Source organism: Macrobrachium rosenbergii, chromosome 9 (genome assembly GCF_040412425.1).
Source record: "Macrobrachium rosenbergii isolate ZJJX-2024 chromosome 9, ASM4041242v1, whole genome shotgun sequence".
Taxonomy (NCBI): Eukaryota; Metazoa; Arthropoda; class Malacostraca; order Decapoda; family Palaemonidae; genus Macrobrachium; species Macrobrachium rosenbergii.
The window spans coordinates 31,975,401-31,990,011 of NC_089749.1; the positions used below are offsets into that span (position 1 = coordinate 31,975,401).

Below are 14,611 nucleotides of genomic sequence, written 5' to 3' on the forward strand. Positions count from 1 at the left end.
CAGGAAATTGATATGACACTTCCTCATAGTAGCTGACCAACCCCTTGCCACCTCATGATCCTCCCAATGTCCTCCCTAATCTGTCAAGAGGGATCCTCCCAATGTCCTCTCTAATCTGTCAAGAGGGATCTGTGTGTATTGTCACTCTCACAGATGGAGGAGTCAGGGTGACCTGTTTCACCAGAGATTCTTTCTGGGTCCAAGACTGAAGTATCTCCCCGACTTTTTGATTCTTTTGGTAAGATCTGTCTCTCAGCTTTTGTCTTGCGTGCGACAGCCAAAATTTGTTAACATTTTTCAATTGCAATCTGAGTATTGGGTCTATTACTGATGCAAACTGCAGTAGACCCATCATGCATTCTAATTGCCGTCTGGAAACTCTGGGCTGGTCTAGGAACCTTTTGAGGTCTTTCCTTATTCTGTTCTGAGTTTTGATGGAGAGAGACAACAGGCCCTGAGGAGTATCCCAACACAGTCCCAACCACTGAAAATGTCTGCTGGGTGTGAGGTGGGATTTTTCCCAATTTATTATAAAACCTTTTGACTGGAGTCTGTTGATCACTGCTCATAAGTTTTTCAAGCATTCTTTTCTTGTGGCCCCCCAAATTAACCAGTCGTCTAGGTAAGCTATTAGTTGTATTCCTTCTTTCCTGAGTTCCTGGACGACTACCGTTGCTAGTTTTGTAAAAATTCTTGGGGCAATGTTTAGTCCAAAAGGCATGACTTTGAACCTGTAAGTCTCTTTCCCTATCCGGAACCCTAGGAAGGGGCGAAAGGGAGCGGCAATAGGGATGTGCCAGTATGCATCTTTCAGATCTATAGAAACTGTCCAACTCCTTTTTGGAATGACTGAACGTACTTGGGCAACGGTAGTCATACGAAACCTTTGGCAAAGAATGTACTTGTTCAATGTTGATAGGTCAAGGATCACTCTTTTTTCGGAGGAATCCTTTTTGGGAACACTAAAGAGACGTACCTGGTGGCGGATATATGCATGTTTCTCTATGGCACCTTTTAATAGGGCCTTCTGGAAATAATCTTCTAGAAAGGGGTTTGATGCCTGAAAGAACCCCTTTAAAGGCGGGGGAGGGTGGGATGGGACCATTTCCACCCCAGTCCGTTGAGAACAATGCTGTGTCCCCAAGGAGAAGACTTCCATTCCTTGTGGTGTCTTTGGAGTCGACCCCCGACCAAACAATTCCTACTGATATCCCACTCTTCCTCTACCTTTTCCTTTGATGGGCATTCCAAGCGTTGCTTTTCCTTTTCCTTTGTAAGATGGTTTTGGACCTTATGAAAAGGATGTCCTTGCTGATGTGGCTGTTGCTGTCCTTTTGAAGGGGTTGTCCTTTCTGGCTACCTACCTGTTTATGAGGAAAAGATTTAGAAGTGATTGCAGGCTTATATGATTTTTTATCAAAGCGAGCCTTTTTTGAGTTGGGTGAAGGGAAATTTCTGGTTTTTTCTTTCCTAATTTCTCCTTTTCCCAGAAGAGCGTACACTGTACAATTTTGTTGTCGTGCCTGCTCATTGACTTGTGTTACCACAGAATCCTCCAACAGGTCCCTACAGAAGGGATTAGACCGTAATAAGGCAGTTACATTACGAAGTGACTTTTAAGCGCCAGTCTAAAAAGTCATAGAGTGCTTCCCATAGGGTTCTCGTAAGACTTTTAGCCACAGCAGCAAAAAGTGTCCTGGAGTCCTCTGGAAACCTTTTGGTGGCAGCTTCTAGCAAGGTGGAAGAGGTCAAGATACTAAGGAGAAGAGTCCTAGCACAGAATTCTGATGAAGCTGTCTCATCCGAGATTCTTCTCATAGGAGTCCCAAATTGTAGAGTAGCACCATCCAAGGGGAGCTTTTTCCGTTTAAAAGGGAGTTGAAGTGTTGCCCACTCCTTGGTGGAATTTTTCAACACTGGGAGGACTGACAAATGGTTTTAGTTCTGCCATTGGCTCCCGTTTTCTAGTTACTACATAATTCTGGAAGTTTGTCTTCACATGGTTAATTATTTTAAAGGTGAAGGGACAGATGGCTGGAGGTACTTGGTGAGCTAGTTGAGTTTTATTCATGATGGGAGTACAGATCCACCTACCGTTGATCTGGTAAAGGGTGCCCTCTTTCCTTTTGAGGCTTCTCCATGTCTGGCAAAGGTGGAATCAGGCACCATTCTGTATTAGGGGATGCTGCCCTGTCTCTAAACTCCACATGTACAACTTCAATTATGGTTTTTCTCTCGTTAATCAGATACTTACCATCAGGAGAGAAAATACACATTGAAGCGTCTCGCCAAGGATTATAAGTATCATCATCAGGGGAGAGTGTTGGAGCCCCTGTTGTGTTCTGACCCTGGGTCTTGTTTGGTCAGAGTTTGTTTCCACTCTCCCTTTTCGATTGCAGGATGCAGTAGTACTTTTACACTTTGGAGCGTACATCACTGACTTTATTTCTTTAATTTCCTGTTCAGAATCATGCAAAATGTCCATTATATACTACTGTGCTGTGGCAAGGGCATCTTTGATATTACTCATAATTTCCTTACGGAACTGATCAAATGCTGCAAACGGTGTATCCTTTTTGGGGGAGCTTGCATAATCTGACTGAACATCCACAGCTGAACTGTGACTGCCCGTTGCCCAAGGGGCAGAGGTCCTGAGTGAGTTACTATACCCTTCTGAAAACGTAGTCATTTCACTTGGGGTTAATTGAATCCTTGTATCCCTTCTGGGGGAAGGATCCTGATCAGCTTCTGAAAGTTGCATGGGGGATTGAATTCCTTCTGGAAAGTTTCTCCCCCGGTAAGCTGAAGGTAGTGTCCCTGATCCTTCTGGGTTCAGCAAGGTCATTTCGGTAGCAATATCAACTTCATCTAAATGATAATCACCTCCAAGAGGAACTTCCTCCATTTTATCCGCAGGGTTTACCTGGGAGGTATTGGGGACTGATGTTATTGGGTTTTGGCCCAAATATATGCTGCTGGAGTTATGCCACAAAGATATAATCTCCCCCTTCCTCTCCCTTGCTGAACCCTAGGACCAATCGTGACAGCCTGAAACGAGCTGTCTCATCCTTAAAACTTGCTGCCAAGAGCACACTGCAAATTTCGCACATATATGGAGACCAAGCAAATCTGTCCTGTTTTTTGAAAGGACTATGCTCATGCAGACATTGCTGCCATAAGACTGAAAAAGTTTGACTGCACTATGTAAGTAAGTAGTATGGTAAGTCCCAGCCCCTCAGGCCTCATGGTTGAATGCAAATGGCTCCCTGGTGCTGTGGCACTTCTAAGATATTACTGGGGCAGAAACGTTATCCTCCATCCCATCCAACATGGTTAGTAAAGTCACCAAATTGTCATAGTTAACACACACACACACACACAAGTTCTTCACCCCTCCTTATTCATTGGTACTCCTTCATAGGAACCCTCAATAAAAGAGGAAAGGTGATCCCTCTAGTGACTTTAATATGGACTGCTTTTCATCTGGTTGGTTAAGATTTTTTCAGGAGCTAAGCCATTTCAATAGCAGTCAATTTTTTTTATATGCTCCTTTGAGGACAAGCAGCAGCTACATTATCAAAACATGTTTTGCCACAGGAAAAACCTCATTTTGACAGCCACTATTAGTCCTCAAACCCACATGCTTTACCTGACAAAAAGGCACGGGAATCTTTGATGGATGTATTCTTTCACAGGCCTTGCTACTTATAGCGGAGCCTGACCAACCTTTGCCACTGTTGCCCCACCTGCAAAAGATGGGTGAATCATACTCTTCAGGGCAGTCATTGTAAGACAGGATAAAGTGCCTTCCTATCTTGAGTCTCCAGTTACACTTCTTCATTGTACCTTCTGGCCTACCCAAGCCATGAGAAATCTACTGATATTAGTCAGTCTTATAGAGCCTTTGTGGGACCACAAGAGTAACTCCTTTGAGAAAGTGCAGCAGTTACCAAAAATAAGTTTTTTTTTATGTTAAAACCTGATTTTTTTTTACAAATGGTCCCAAGTCCAGTTCTGGCATTGGATGTGGAATTTTTAATAATAATTTTAGTAATAGAGGAGCCTTCAGAACTGAGTTAAATGATATTTTAATGACATTAGAATATATTGTAACAATACCAAGTTCTCATTTCACAATTTTTTATGATCTTAGTAGAGTTTTGCAGTCCATTGAAATTTTCATTACTGATCATTCAGCAGTACTGGAAATACCAGTGTTTATTTCTGTAGCAGTGCTAAGGCAACACTTTCATTTTGTTGGGTTCCTGCCCATGGAAATAAAAAGGCACATTAGCCAGTTAAACAAGCAGCAACAAATCTAATTCTACAACAATTTGTTGTTCCCTATCATAATTTCTTTTCTTCTATTTCAAATCCAATTCAGAATTTGTGGCAGAAGCAATGGCATAAATAATTTAAAATCCTACATCGACACCATACAGAACTTAGGCTGTTGATGAAAATTATTGTGAAACTGTCAATCATTAGTTTGGAAACATACAAAGGATGGTTTAACCAGACCAATGATTTAAATTTCTTAACTCTCACAGGTCTCACCTTAAATTATTTTTTTTTATGAAACAAAATTAAATTATATCTTCGCCAATATATTACATTGTCATGGTGAACCCCTTCAATTACAATACTTACCATTTAAGATTCAAGGTTTAGTTCTTAAACTAATGACTAGTTTACAAGGCACTGTTTCAGTAAAGGACATCTTTAAAATTCAAAGTCTGAGCACTGTACAAACACTAGAATATTTGCTTACCAATATGTTATCTGTATAGTACCAACACCTCTATAACCAGGAAGAGGCTGTGGTAAGATGGTAATCTTCATTTTACCATCAGGTTGCGTGCCTCGTTTCTCTCCATGAATTGTTTTGCAATTAGGGCACTCTAGGAACTGTGGAGTAGTTTTTATCATACTCCTAATACAAGCTGCATGGAACATATGATTACAAAGGCTCAAGCTGACAACACCATTACCATGAAACCCTGTAATGAGACAGAAGTCATTATCTTATGCCATAAAATTAGCAATTATCAGATGCAAAAAATGACGAAATACAAAAGCAATTCAGAGACAATACATGCAAAAAATTGAACTATTACATCTGAGCCTCTCTTATTTCTACTTAAACTTTTCTAAATATGCAGAGAAATTACCACTCCAAATGCATTACAGTACTGACAAACCCCAAGTACTGTAAAGAAATGGAACTTCAAGAACCCATAGGTACTGAATTTTGGCATGAAGTAGAGATTAAGTATAAAAGGGGAAAGCAATCAGATTTATATCAATAGCCTAATTTTTTGGCAAGCAATACCACTGATCTACTAATACGATTCAGTTACTATTGCCTGGTAAATTTACCAACACCTGGAGTAAAAAAAAAACCATAACTCTCATAGGTCTGATCCAAAAGTTTGTTATGATAAAGACAGCCTCGTAATGATATTTTACTTTTACACTGTTACTATATTCTATGTTGACTAAAAACAAATAGAGGTAATACTTAAAAGCCAGGGCAGCCATTAATGCCTTCATTTGCACTGCTGAATGAACACCATTTCAATGCATGGAACTCACCCCTCATGTATAAAAAGTGTCTCATGGATGACATGAGACTCCCCCCACGCCCCCGTCACAATTCTTTTGGTTCTACTTAGGCAACTCGTAACAGATATGTATTACTTTTCCAAGATCACTGTAAGAAGTTTGTCAATGTTCTAGTGACAAAGGGGAACACTTGATTTTCAACTTAAAGGATACCTTCTGGAAGAGGTACAGACCTTCAGTAAGCCTCAAATGCCACGTAGGAAGGAACTCTTTCTCAATGATGAAGCACAGACACTTTTATTTGGATATGACAATGATATCAGTGGACCTAAATTATCATGTAGTTCTAGAGACATTAGTGAATATGGTGATGCTTATGATAAAGTTACAAACAACCCTGTCTTAGGTGATTTTATAACTTCAGGTTCTATCAAAGATGATCTTGAATCAGAAGAAATGGTGGAAGAGGAAGAGTTGCCAAGCACAAGCAGTGGTGTGAGCAAGGTCAAAAAATGAGATAAAATTTATAAGTGGATCAACATTTATGATTCAGATGGTCAAAATCGGTGCCTTGAGACTTTCATAGGTGATAATTTTGTCGCATTTTCTACAGAATGAAAATGTAGTCAATGTTTGATTTCTTTTATGCAGTCTTCTTGAAGGAAACTTTTCACTATATGGTTACAAAAACCAGAATAAAACTGCAGAGATTTTCTCAACAAGACTCAAATAAAGCCAATTTCCTGTTACAGAAAATGGTTTCCAACAGCCACAGATGAAATGAACCCTTTCACTTAACAAAGAATGATATTGATATCCAAATTTAAGTCCTTCACATTCTGATGACGTATGAAAAAAAAAAGATTGCACAAACCAGCAGACAAGATTAGGATCATTTTTGGCAACTGTTCTTGATATTTTTTATACATGTGTAACATGTTTATTTGTTCTGTATAGTTTTAGATTATTATTCTATACTTAGTTCATTTATCTTTTTTCTGAGAGAGAGAGAGAGAGAGAGAGAGAGAGAGAGAGAGAGAGAGAGAGAGAGAGAGAGAGAGAGAGAGAGAGAGAGAGATATTTTTTATACATATAACATACCGGGTGTTTCGAAATTAGAGGGCGCCCCCTCCACAGAACAAATGGAAAGTTATAAAGTTTTCTGCTATAGCCTATCTCCAAGCACATTATTTTAAGTTTCTATTAAGCTATTTTTCATTTTACATTTCTTGTATTTTCAGACCGATTGACAGAGTTAGATACAGCCATGGCTAACAGCTCGGAGAAAATCAGATGGATTGACTGAATCCCGGCTATAATCTTAAGAGAGGCCAGGGATGCTGGCACATCCTTCATTTCACGTTTCCTGGATAGCTAAATACATTAAAAGAGATGAATCCTTTGTTAAAAGAAACTGGAACAAAAATCCACATGACTGTCATCGAGAAAAGAGTGAGAATCTTGGAAGGCCTTAAGTCCTTTCTCAGGAGTCAAAAGACATCATAGCTGAGGCAGTGGGTAGACCAAGAAAGTCTTTACGTACATTGGCGCTTGAACTAGAATCAAAAAGGGGAAAGAAGAGAAGTTATAGTGCTGTATATCGTGAGTTGAAAAAATCTGGTATCAAGCCATTTCATGTTATCAGCTAGCCCAACATCACTCAGCAACAGAGAGAAGACAGCGCATGGTTTTGTGGTTCATTTCTTAAAGATTGGGATGAAGCTGACTTTCTCCATGTTGCCGCATCAGATGAATTCTTCATTTACACAGTCAGGAAGCCAAACCATAAAAATGACATCTTTTGGGCTGCAAAGTTGGATGATATCAGTGATGATGTGCGGTATCGCCAAGTTGTGAAATTTCCTGAATGTTTGGGAATTTTTCTCTGTTTCACAGCCAAATGATTAATGTGGATCATCAAAGAAAAAGGATAGTCATGGAATGGCAGATACTTCAGAGAAACTGTGCTTACTGGTGGAGTATTTCCTTTCCACAAAGATCCTGAGAGTGTGTTATCTGTTGAAGAAGTCACATTTTTGCATGATAAGGCACCATGTTTCAAGGCTCTTCAGACACAGGAGCTGCTTCGAAACAGTGGTATCGATTTCTTCTCGTCAAGTGAATTTCCAGGTAGCTCCCTGACCTTAATGTGTGTGAAAACACTGGTAGTATCTTAAAGGATCGTGTTGAAGCAAGCACAGTGAACTATGATGGTATACCAAGCCTCGACGACCTGCGAAGAGAGGTGACCGAAGTGCTCAGGGAAATGGAGTTTGAGTCTCAGCTTTTTTGCAATTTGCTGAAATCATACCGCTCAAGAATGCAGGCTGCGGTACAGGCAGATGGAGGCCACGCAAAATTTTAAATACTCAGAGAGAAACCTAAATAAACACCTGTTCTGAATTACCTTTGTTTTTGTCCATATCAATTTTAGTTTATGCTGTAGGGGGGGGCTCTAATTTCGAAACACCCTGTATTTGTTTTGTTTAGTCTTGGATTTTTACTCTTTAATTAAATTATTTATTTATTTTCTGCACATGAGAGAGAGAGAGAGAGAGAGAGAGAGAGAGAGAGAGAGAGAGAGAGAGAGAGAGAGAGAGAGAGAGAGAGAGAGAGAGAGAGAGAGAATCAGTTGTCTAGATCTCTGTTGAAATCAGAATGGATAATAGGATACAGCCTACTCACTCCCAGAGCTCCAACTGCTAACAATAAAAAGACCTGGTCAGACAGTAAAACCTCAAATCAGAATGTTGTATAGGCACCAATATCTGCCCCTGAGAATGATGATGAAAACCTTTGGTGAGACGACACAATGTGCATTCTTTCACCAGATGGAAAATACCTCATTAATGAAAGGAAAACTGACTGAGGTTGAGCATATAGAATTTTGGGACAGAGCAGCCTTTCCCAATACTGAATGGCACTCAGTTCCTCCTTCAATAAGAATTCAGAAACTGTTGAAGGAGATTGTTATCCTGTCTAAAAATATAGCAATGAAAGTCAAATAGAAGTAACCATATTAATGAAAGCCATATAAGCAACCTTTCTCCACTGTACAGGAAACTACAGTGCATCAACAATTTTACACTACCAATAACTTCTCTGGGAGGCACCAGCTCAATGTCTCTTCACTTCTGAAACAATCAATCATGTGATGACAGAATTTCAGAATTTTGTGATGACTGGGAAATGGGAGTTTATGGCAAAAAATAAAGCCATTTGTCTACACCATCCCAGTATCTGATAGTGCTATAAAGGAATGAGCAACATTTTTCCTCCCTTAGGAGGAAAAAGCTCCCACTGGACATGGCTACCCAGCAATTTGGGACCCCTATGAGAAAAACCTCAGCATAGCCATGGTTGAATTTTATGCGATGCTCCACCTATTAACCCTTAAACGCCGAGCCTCTATTTACAAAAATGTCTCCCGTATGCCGACAGCGTTCGGGAGTTAGCGCCGAAGCGGAAAAAAAGTTTTTTTTTTTTTAAATCACAGCATGCTTAGTTTTTAAGATTAAGAGTTCATTTTTGGCTCCTTTTTTTGCCATTGCCTGAAGTTTAGTATGCAACCATCAGAAATGAAAAAAATATCATTATCATATATAAATATTAAAATATATGACAGCGCAAAAAAAATTTTTCATATATAATTTTATACAAATCGCGCTGTGAGCAAAACGGTTAAAGCTAACGGGTTTTTTTTTGTATTGTACACTAAATTGCAATGATTTTGGTATATAACAAATTGTAAAACGATCAAAGCAACACAGAAAATATTATCACAAAATGATGAATGAATTCGTAACGCGCGGACTTAGAAAAATGTTTTTTTTAAAATTCACCATAAATCGAAATATTGTGCTAGAGACTTCCCGTTTGTTGAAAAATGAAGCTAATTGATTGAATATTACTAGACTGTAAGTGTTTTAGCTTACAATTGCAGTTTTCGAACATTTCGGTCGAGTTAAAGTTGACCGAAAGTAGAATTTTTTCTATTTATCGTGATTTATATGAAAATATTTCAAAACTGATAAAAGCTACAACCATGAGTTATTTTCTGTTGTATTGTACATGAAATTGCACACAATATCATATACAAAACTTTATGTAACGACTAATATAAAACGGTGCAAACATTACGACAACGTGACAAAAGAATTTCTGAGATGTTCGGCCAAGTTACCGCGCAGACATCAGGAAAATGTTTTTTTCAAAAATTCACCATAAATCGAAATATTGTGCTAGAGACTTCCAATTTATTGCAAAATGAAGGTAAATGATTGAATATTACTAGAATGTAAGAGTTTTAGCTTACAATTGCGTTTTTCAACCATTTCGGTCGAGTTAAAGTTGACCGAAGGTTGAAATTTTGGCAGTTATCGTGATTTATGTGAAAATATTTCAAAACTGATAAAAGCTACAACCATGAGCTATTTTCTGTTGTATTCTACATGAAATTGCGCACATTTTCATATATAAAAGTTTATGCAACGACTAATGTAAAACGATGCAAACATTACGACAATGTGACGAAAGAATTTCAGAGATGTTCGGCTGAGTTACCGCGCGCAGACGTAAGGAAAAAGTTTTTTTTTCAGAAATTCATCATAAATCGAAATATTGTGCTAGAGACTTCCAGTTTGTTGCAAAATGAAGGTAAATGATTGAATATTACTAGAATGTAAGAGTTTTAGCTTATAATTGCGTTTTTTTACCATTTCGGTTGAGTTAAAGTTGACAGAAGGTTGAAATTTTGGCAGTTATCGTGATTTATATGAAAATATTTCAAAACTGATAAAAGCTACAACTATGAGTTATTTTCTGTTGTATTCTACATGAAACTGCGCACATTTCCATATATAAAACTTTATGTAACGACTAATATAAAACGGTGCAAACATTACGACAACGTGACAAAAGAATTTCTGCCGCGGACGTAAGGAAAAAGTTTTTTCAAAAATTCACCATAAATCGAAATATTGTGCTAGAGACTTCCAATTTGTTGCAAAATGAAGGTAAATGATTGAATATTACTAGAATGTAAGAGTTTTAGCTTAAAATTGCGTTTTTTTACCATTTCGGTCGAGTCAAAGTTGACCGAAGGTTGAAATTTTGGCAGTTATCGTGGTTTATATGAAAATATTTCCAAACTGATAAAAGCTACAACCATGGGTTGTATGTTGCTGTATTTTACATGAAATTGCGCACCTTTTCATATATAAAACTTTATGTAACAGCTAATATAAAACAGTGCAAAACTTACGACAAAATGACAAAAGAATTTCTGAAATTTTCGGCCAAGTTACCGTGCGGGCGTAAGGAGAAAGTTTTTTTCAAAAATTCACCATAAATCGAAATATTGTGCTAGAGACTTCCAATTTGTTGCAAAATGAAGGTAAATGATTGAATATTACTAGAATGTAAGAGTTTTAGCTTACAATTGCGTTTTTCGACCATTTCGGTCGAGTCAAAGTTGACCGAAGGTTGAAATTTGTAGTCGACGTACGGTACGTCCACTCGGCACCCAACAGACAATTTTAGTCGACGTATGATACGTCCAGTCGGCGTTTAAGGGTTAAAGGGCTTCTAGAGTCTTCCAGAACAATGTTCACTGCAGAAGCCAACATATTTATGTGGATCCTATTGGGAGCACTCTACAACTTCTGGAGTGTCGCATTAAGGTAGGCTCCAACATTTCACTCCCCAAAGTAACCTCCCTATTTCATTCTTCCCTTATCTGTTAGGACCCTTTTAGAAGAGTCTCTTGCCACACAACTCACTGAATGAGCCCAACAACAGAACTGCACAATACTGTATATATTGATCTTGAAAAAGAGGAATCTGGGAAACAATACCCTTGAGAGTTTCCTCTTCCTTTGCCTAACAGAGCTTGGTGTGAATCAAAGCCCTACAAACCTCCAGTCACTACTAAAGGACCCCTCCGACAGCAGAAGAAAACAATAGCATCAGCACCCCTTTCAATGCAGACAAGACACTCCTACAGGAAAAGATAAATTAACTCCTGAACTACATATTACAAGGAAGGGAAGAGGTGGGAACCCATAGGACTTGCATGGCTGGGGTTGTCTTCTAAAGCATGACATTCAAACCCTTGGAGGACACAGTATAATTTTCAATGGGCTGGGGTAGAGATGGTCTCACCCTCCCCCTCCTCTAAAGTAGTTTTTCCAAAAACAGACCCCCTTTTAAAAATGGGGCATAGAGAAAGACCATTTTATAGGGGTCATAAACGAAAGGGTTGAAATGTAATAAGCTTTGAGGCTTCCTACATAATTATTCATTAGCCCACTACAAACATGTATTGGTCAATAGATGATTAAATGGTGACACCCATTTTTCCAGCTATTATGCAGCAGGTTTTATAGCAATACATTTCTGGCATTTTGAAAGTGAATCTGAAGACAGAAACGATCGTTTACAAAAACTGAACCCCTCCCCAGCTACTGGAAAACCTTCTCAATGATAAATTATCTCCTCCAAGGAACCTAAGTTTAGATGTATCTTTACTGTTGTGTAAAGGAAGGCTAATGTTTCACCAGTATATAAAGAGCAAGCATTCAAAATTTAAAATAAAGATTTTCAAACTGGTTTATGGAAACAGTGTTACCTCACTCCATGGTTTGAGAGGTACAACAATGACATGAGCAAATCATAAAAGTTATGTAAACAATTTATCAACTTGATATTTGCCTACATATCATTTGTATATTTAAGCATTCCATTATAAGAAAACATTAAAATAAAATGACAGTACAATACTCTAAGAGATAAAAATAACATTCCATTAAAAGAAAACATTAAAAAACACAAAAATACAATACTCTATGAGATAAAAATAACAGACTCATCAAAGTACACATATAAAATTTCAAAATTAGTTAGATTTCAATTAGCAGAATGCAGTCATATCTTGAACTTATGAGGTTTCATATCCCGAACTTATGCTAGGTTAGGTTCCAGAATCCCTCGTCCAAGACAAATTTTTGCATAATTTTGGCACGGTCTCAAAAAATGCTAATAAATGCTTATTTCTAGAGTTTAAACACTAAATATGACCCTAACCATGCTCCCAAATTATTAAGCTAACTTTTAAATGAAATTAAAGTTACTGTAATTTCATTTTAAAAGTTAGCTTAATACATTACCCCTAAAAAAATAAATGGTTGACATAAAAAGGGAGAGTTGGAAGAGAATCTCTCTCTCTCTCTCTCTCTCTCTCTCTCTCTCTCTCTCTCTCTCTCTCTCTCTCTCTCTCTCTCTCTCCTTCTCACAGATCTATTTTTAGAAGACTTCTCAACCTCTTTTTAATAACTTCTTTATTCTACGTCTCTCTCTCTCTATTGTTCTGAAAAGCTTTTTCATGAATACACAGTCTCTTTTATTTGGACTAATACAAGTCTTAGTTATTGTCTCTATGTTTTAGAATGTATCTGCCACACTAGCGCAATTGCAGTTTGTAGATGGTACAGGTAAAATTAGATAAATTTAAACTGTCTACTGTACAGGTAAAGACGTACACAGAAATAATAAGTTGTAAAAATGCGTGAGCGCTAACTACGAGAGAGAGAGAGAGAGAGAGAGAGAGAGAGAGAGAGAGAGAGAGAGAGAGAGAGAGAGAGAGAGAGAGAGAGAGAGAGTTGTCCTTACTTGAAATAACAAGTTAAATTATTTATGAATTATTACGTAGACAGAGAGAATAACATGAGAGAAAGAGAAGTTATTCTTACGTTAGATATCGAAAAATGGAAATTCATGATGTATGAAGGAAAAATGAGAGAGAGAGAGAGAGAGAGAGAGAGAGAGAGAGAGAGAGAGAGAGAGAGAGAGAGAGAGAGAGAGAGAGAGAGAGAGAGAGAGTGTGCATATGTAACTTTGGTGGTTTTGTGGCAATGCAGCTGGCCACATGATAAAGCTGGCATTATGTACCAAGCAAAAAATCCCTGCACTCTGAAGGATAAGACCAAGTAGGTTCTTCCTGCTTACAGGCAACACACCAAGGTATGAATCACTGCAATGGTGTTTACACTGCAGTTGCAAATGCTTTATTCCCAAAGTAAAGAGTTATTTAGAGAAGAAGGGATTGCTTGCAAAGTTCTCTTAATAGTTGAGAGCTTCTGGCCATCCTCAATCCATTGATATCAAAAGCCCAGATGTACAGGTTGACTCGCCAGGTCTCCAATTTAATCTAAGCAGCTACTGATGCTAACCCCAACCTGAATGTTTCAAGGAGCAATGAATGAACTGAAACTGGAAACAGCGAATACCTGTTGGAAAAATAAGTGAAGTGAGGCTGTGAATGACTTCACGGGCAGCTTTTTAATGCATTTCTGAGTATAATTTTTTCTGTCATACAGTAACAGGAACAAAGAAGAGATGTATTATTAGAGAACTATACAGGTGGTCCTTGAGTTATGATGTTTCAAGTTGCGATATTTTGAAGTTACAATGGTGATACCGATATGACAACATTGACAATATTTTAAAACTTGCACAACGGGCACATGCAGCAGCATACGATGTACAATATGTTGCCCCAAGAGGCTGAGATGTCCGTATTTCTTGCCCTGACCAATACCTCACTTGTGCTAACCATCTACAGTGTAAAGTTGTGTCAGTGTTAGTGTGTTGAGTTTTGTCTGTTTTAAACTGTTTAAAATGCAGTTTTTTTGTAAGATCAGCAGGTCTTCCAAACGCACAAGAGAGTCTCCTGCTGGTGGTGTGATGAAAAAGAAGCATTCCATCACTTTAGAGCAGAAAATGAAAATTATCAATCAGCATGCTGAGGGAAAGGCAGTCACGGCCATTTCACGTGACGAGCATCTATCATAGTCAACGGTATCCACCATCATTAAGGACAAGAAACAGATAATGGAAGCAGTAAAGACACCTGCTTCAGTTCACTTGACAATTATAACAGAGAAGAGGACAGGGCCTTTGGAAGAAATGGAACAGTTACTGGTCACATGGATGGAGGACCAAATATAAAAGTGTACGCAACTCAGCCTCTTGACCATTCAAACAAAGG

The 14,611-nt window shown here is 38.3% G+C and overlaps 1 protein-coding gene across 2 annotated transcripts in view; it reads right to left on the reverse strand.

Moving 5' to 3' along the window:
* Positions 1–14,611, reverse strand: part of dx (deltex) — a 319,771-nt gene that overhangs the window by 36,792 nt on the left and 268,368 nt on the right. For both annotated transcript variants that reach the window (XM_067108869.1, XM_067108870.1), the window contains exon 13: positions 4,772–5,000. In XM_067108869.1, the coding sequence (XP_066964970.1) occupies positions 4,772–5,000 (229 nt within the window). The remainder of the gene's footprint in view (positions 1–4,771; positions 5,001–14,611) is intronic.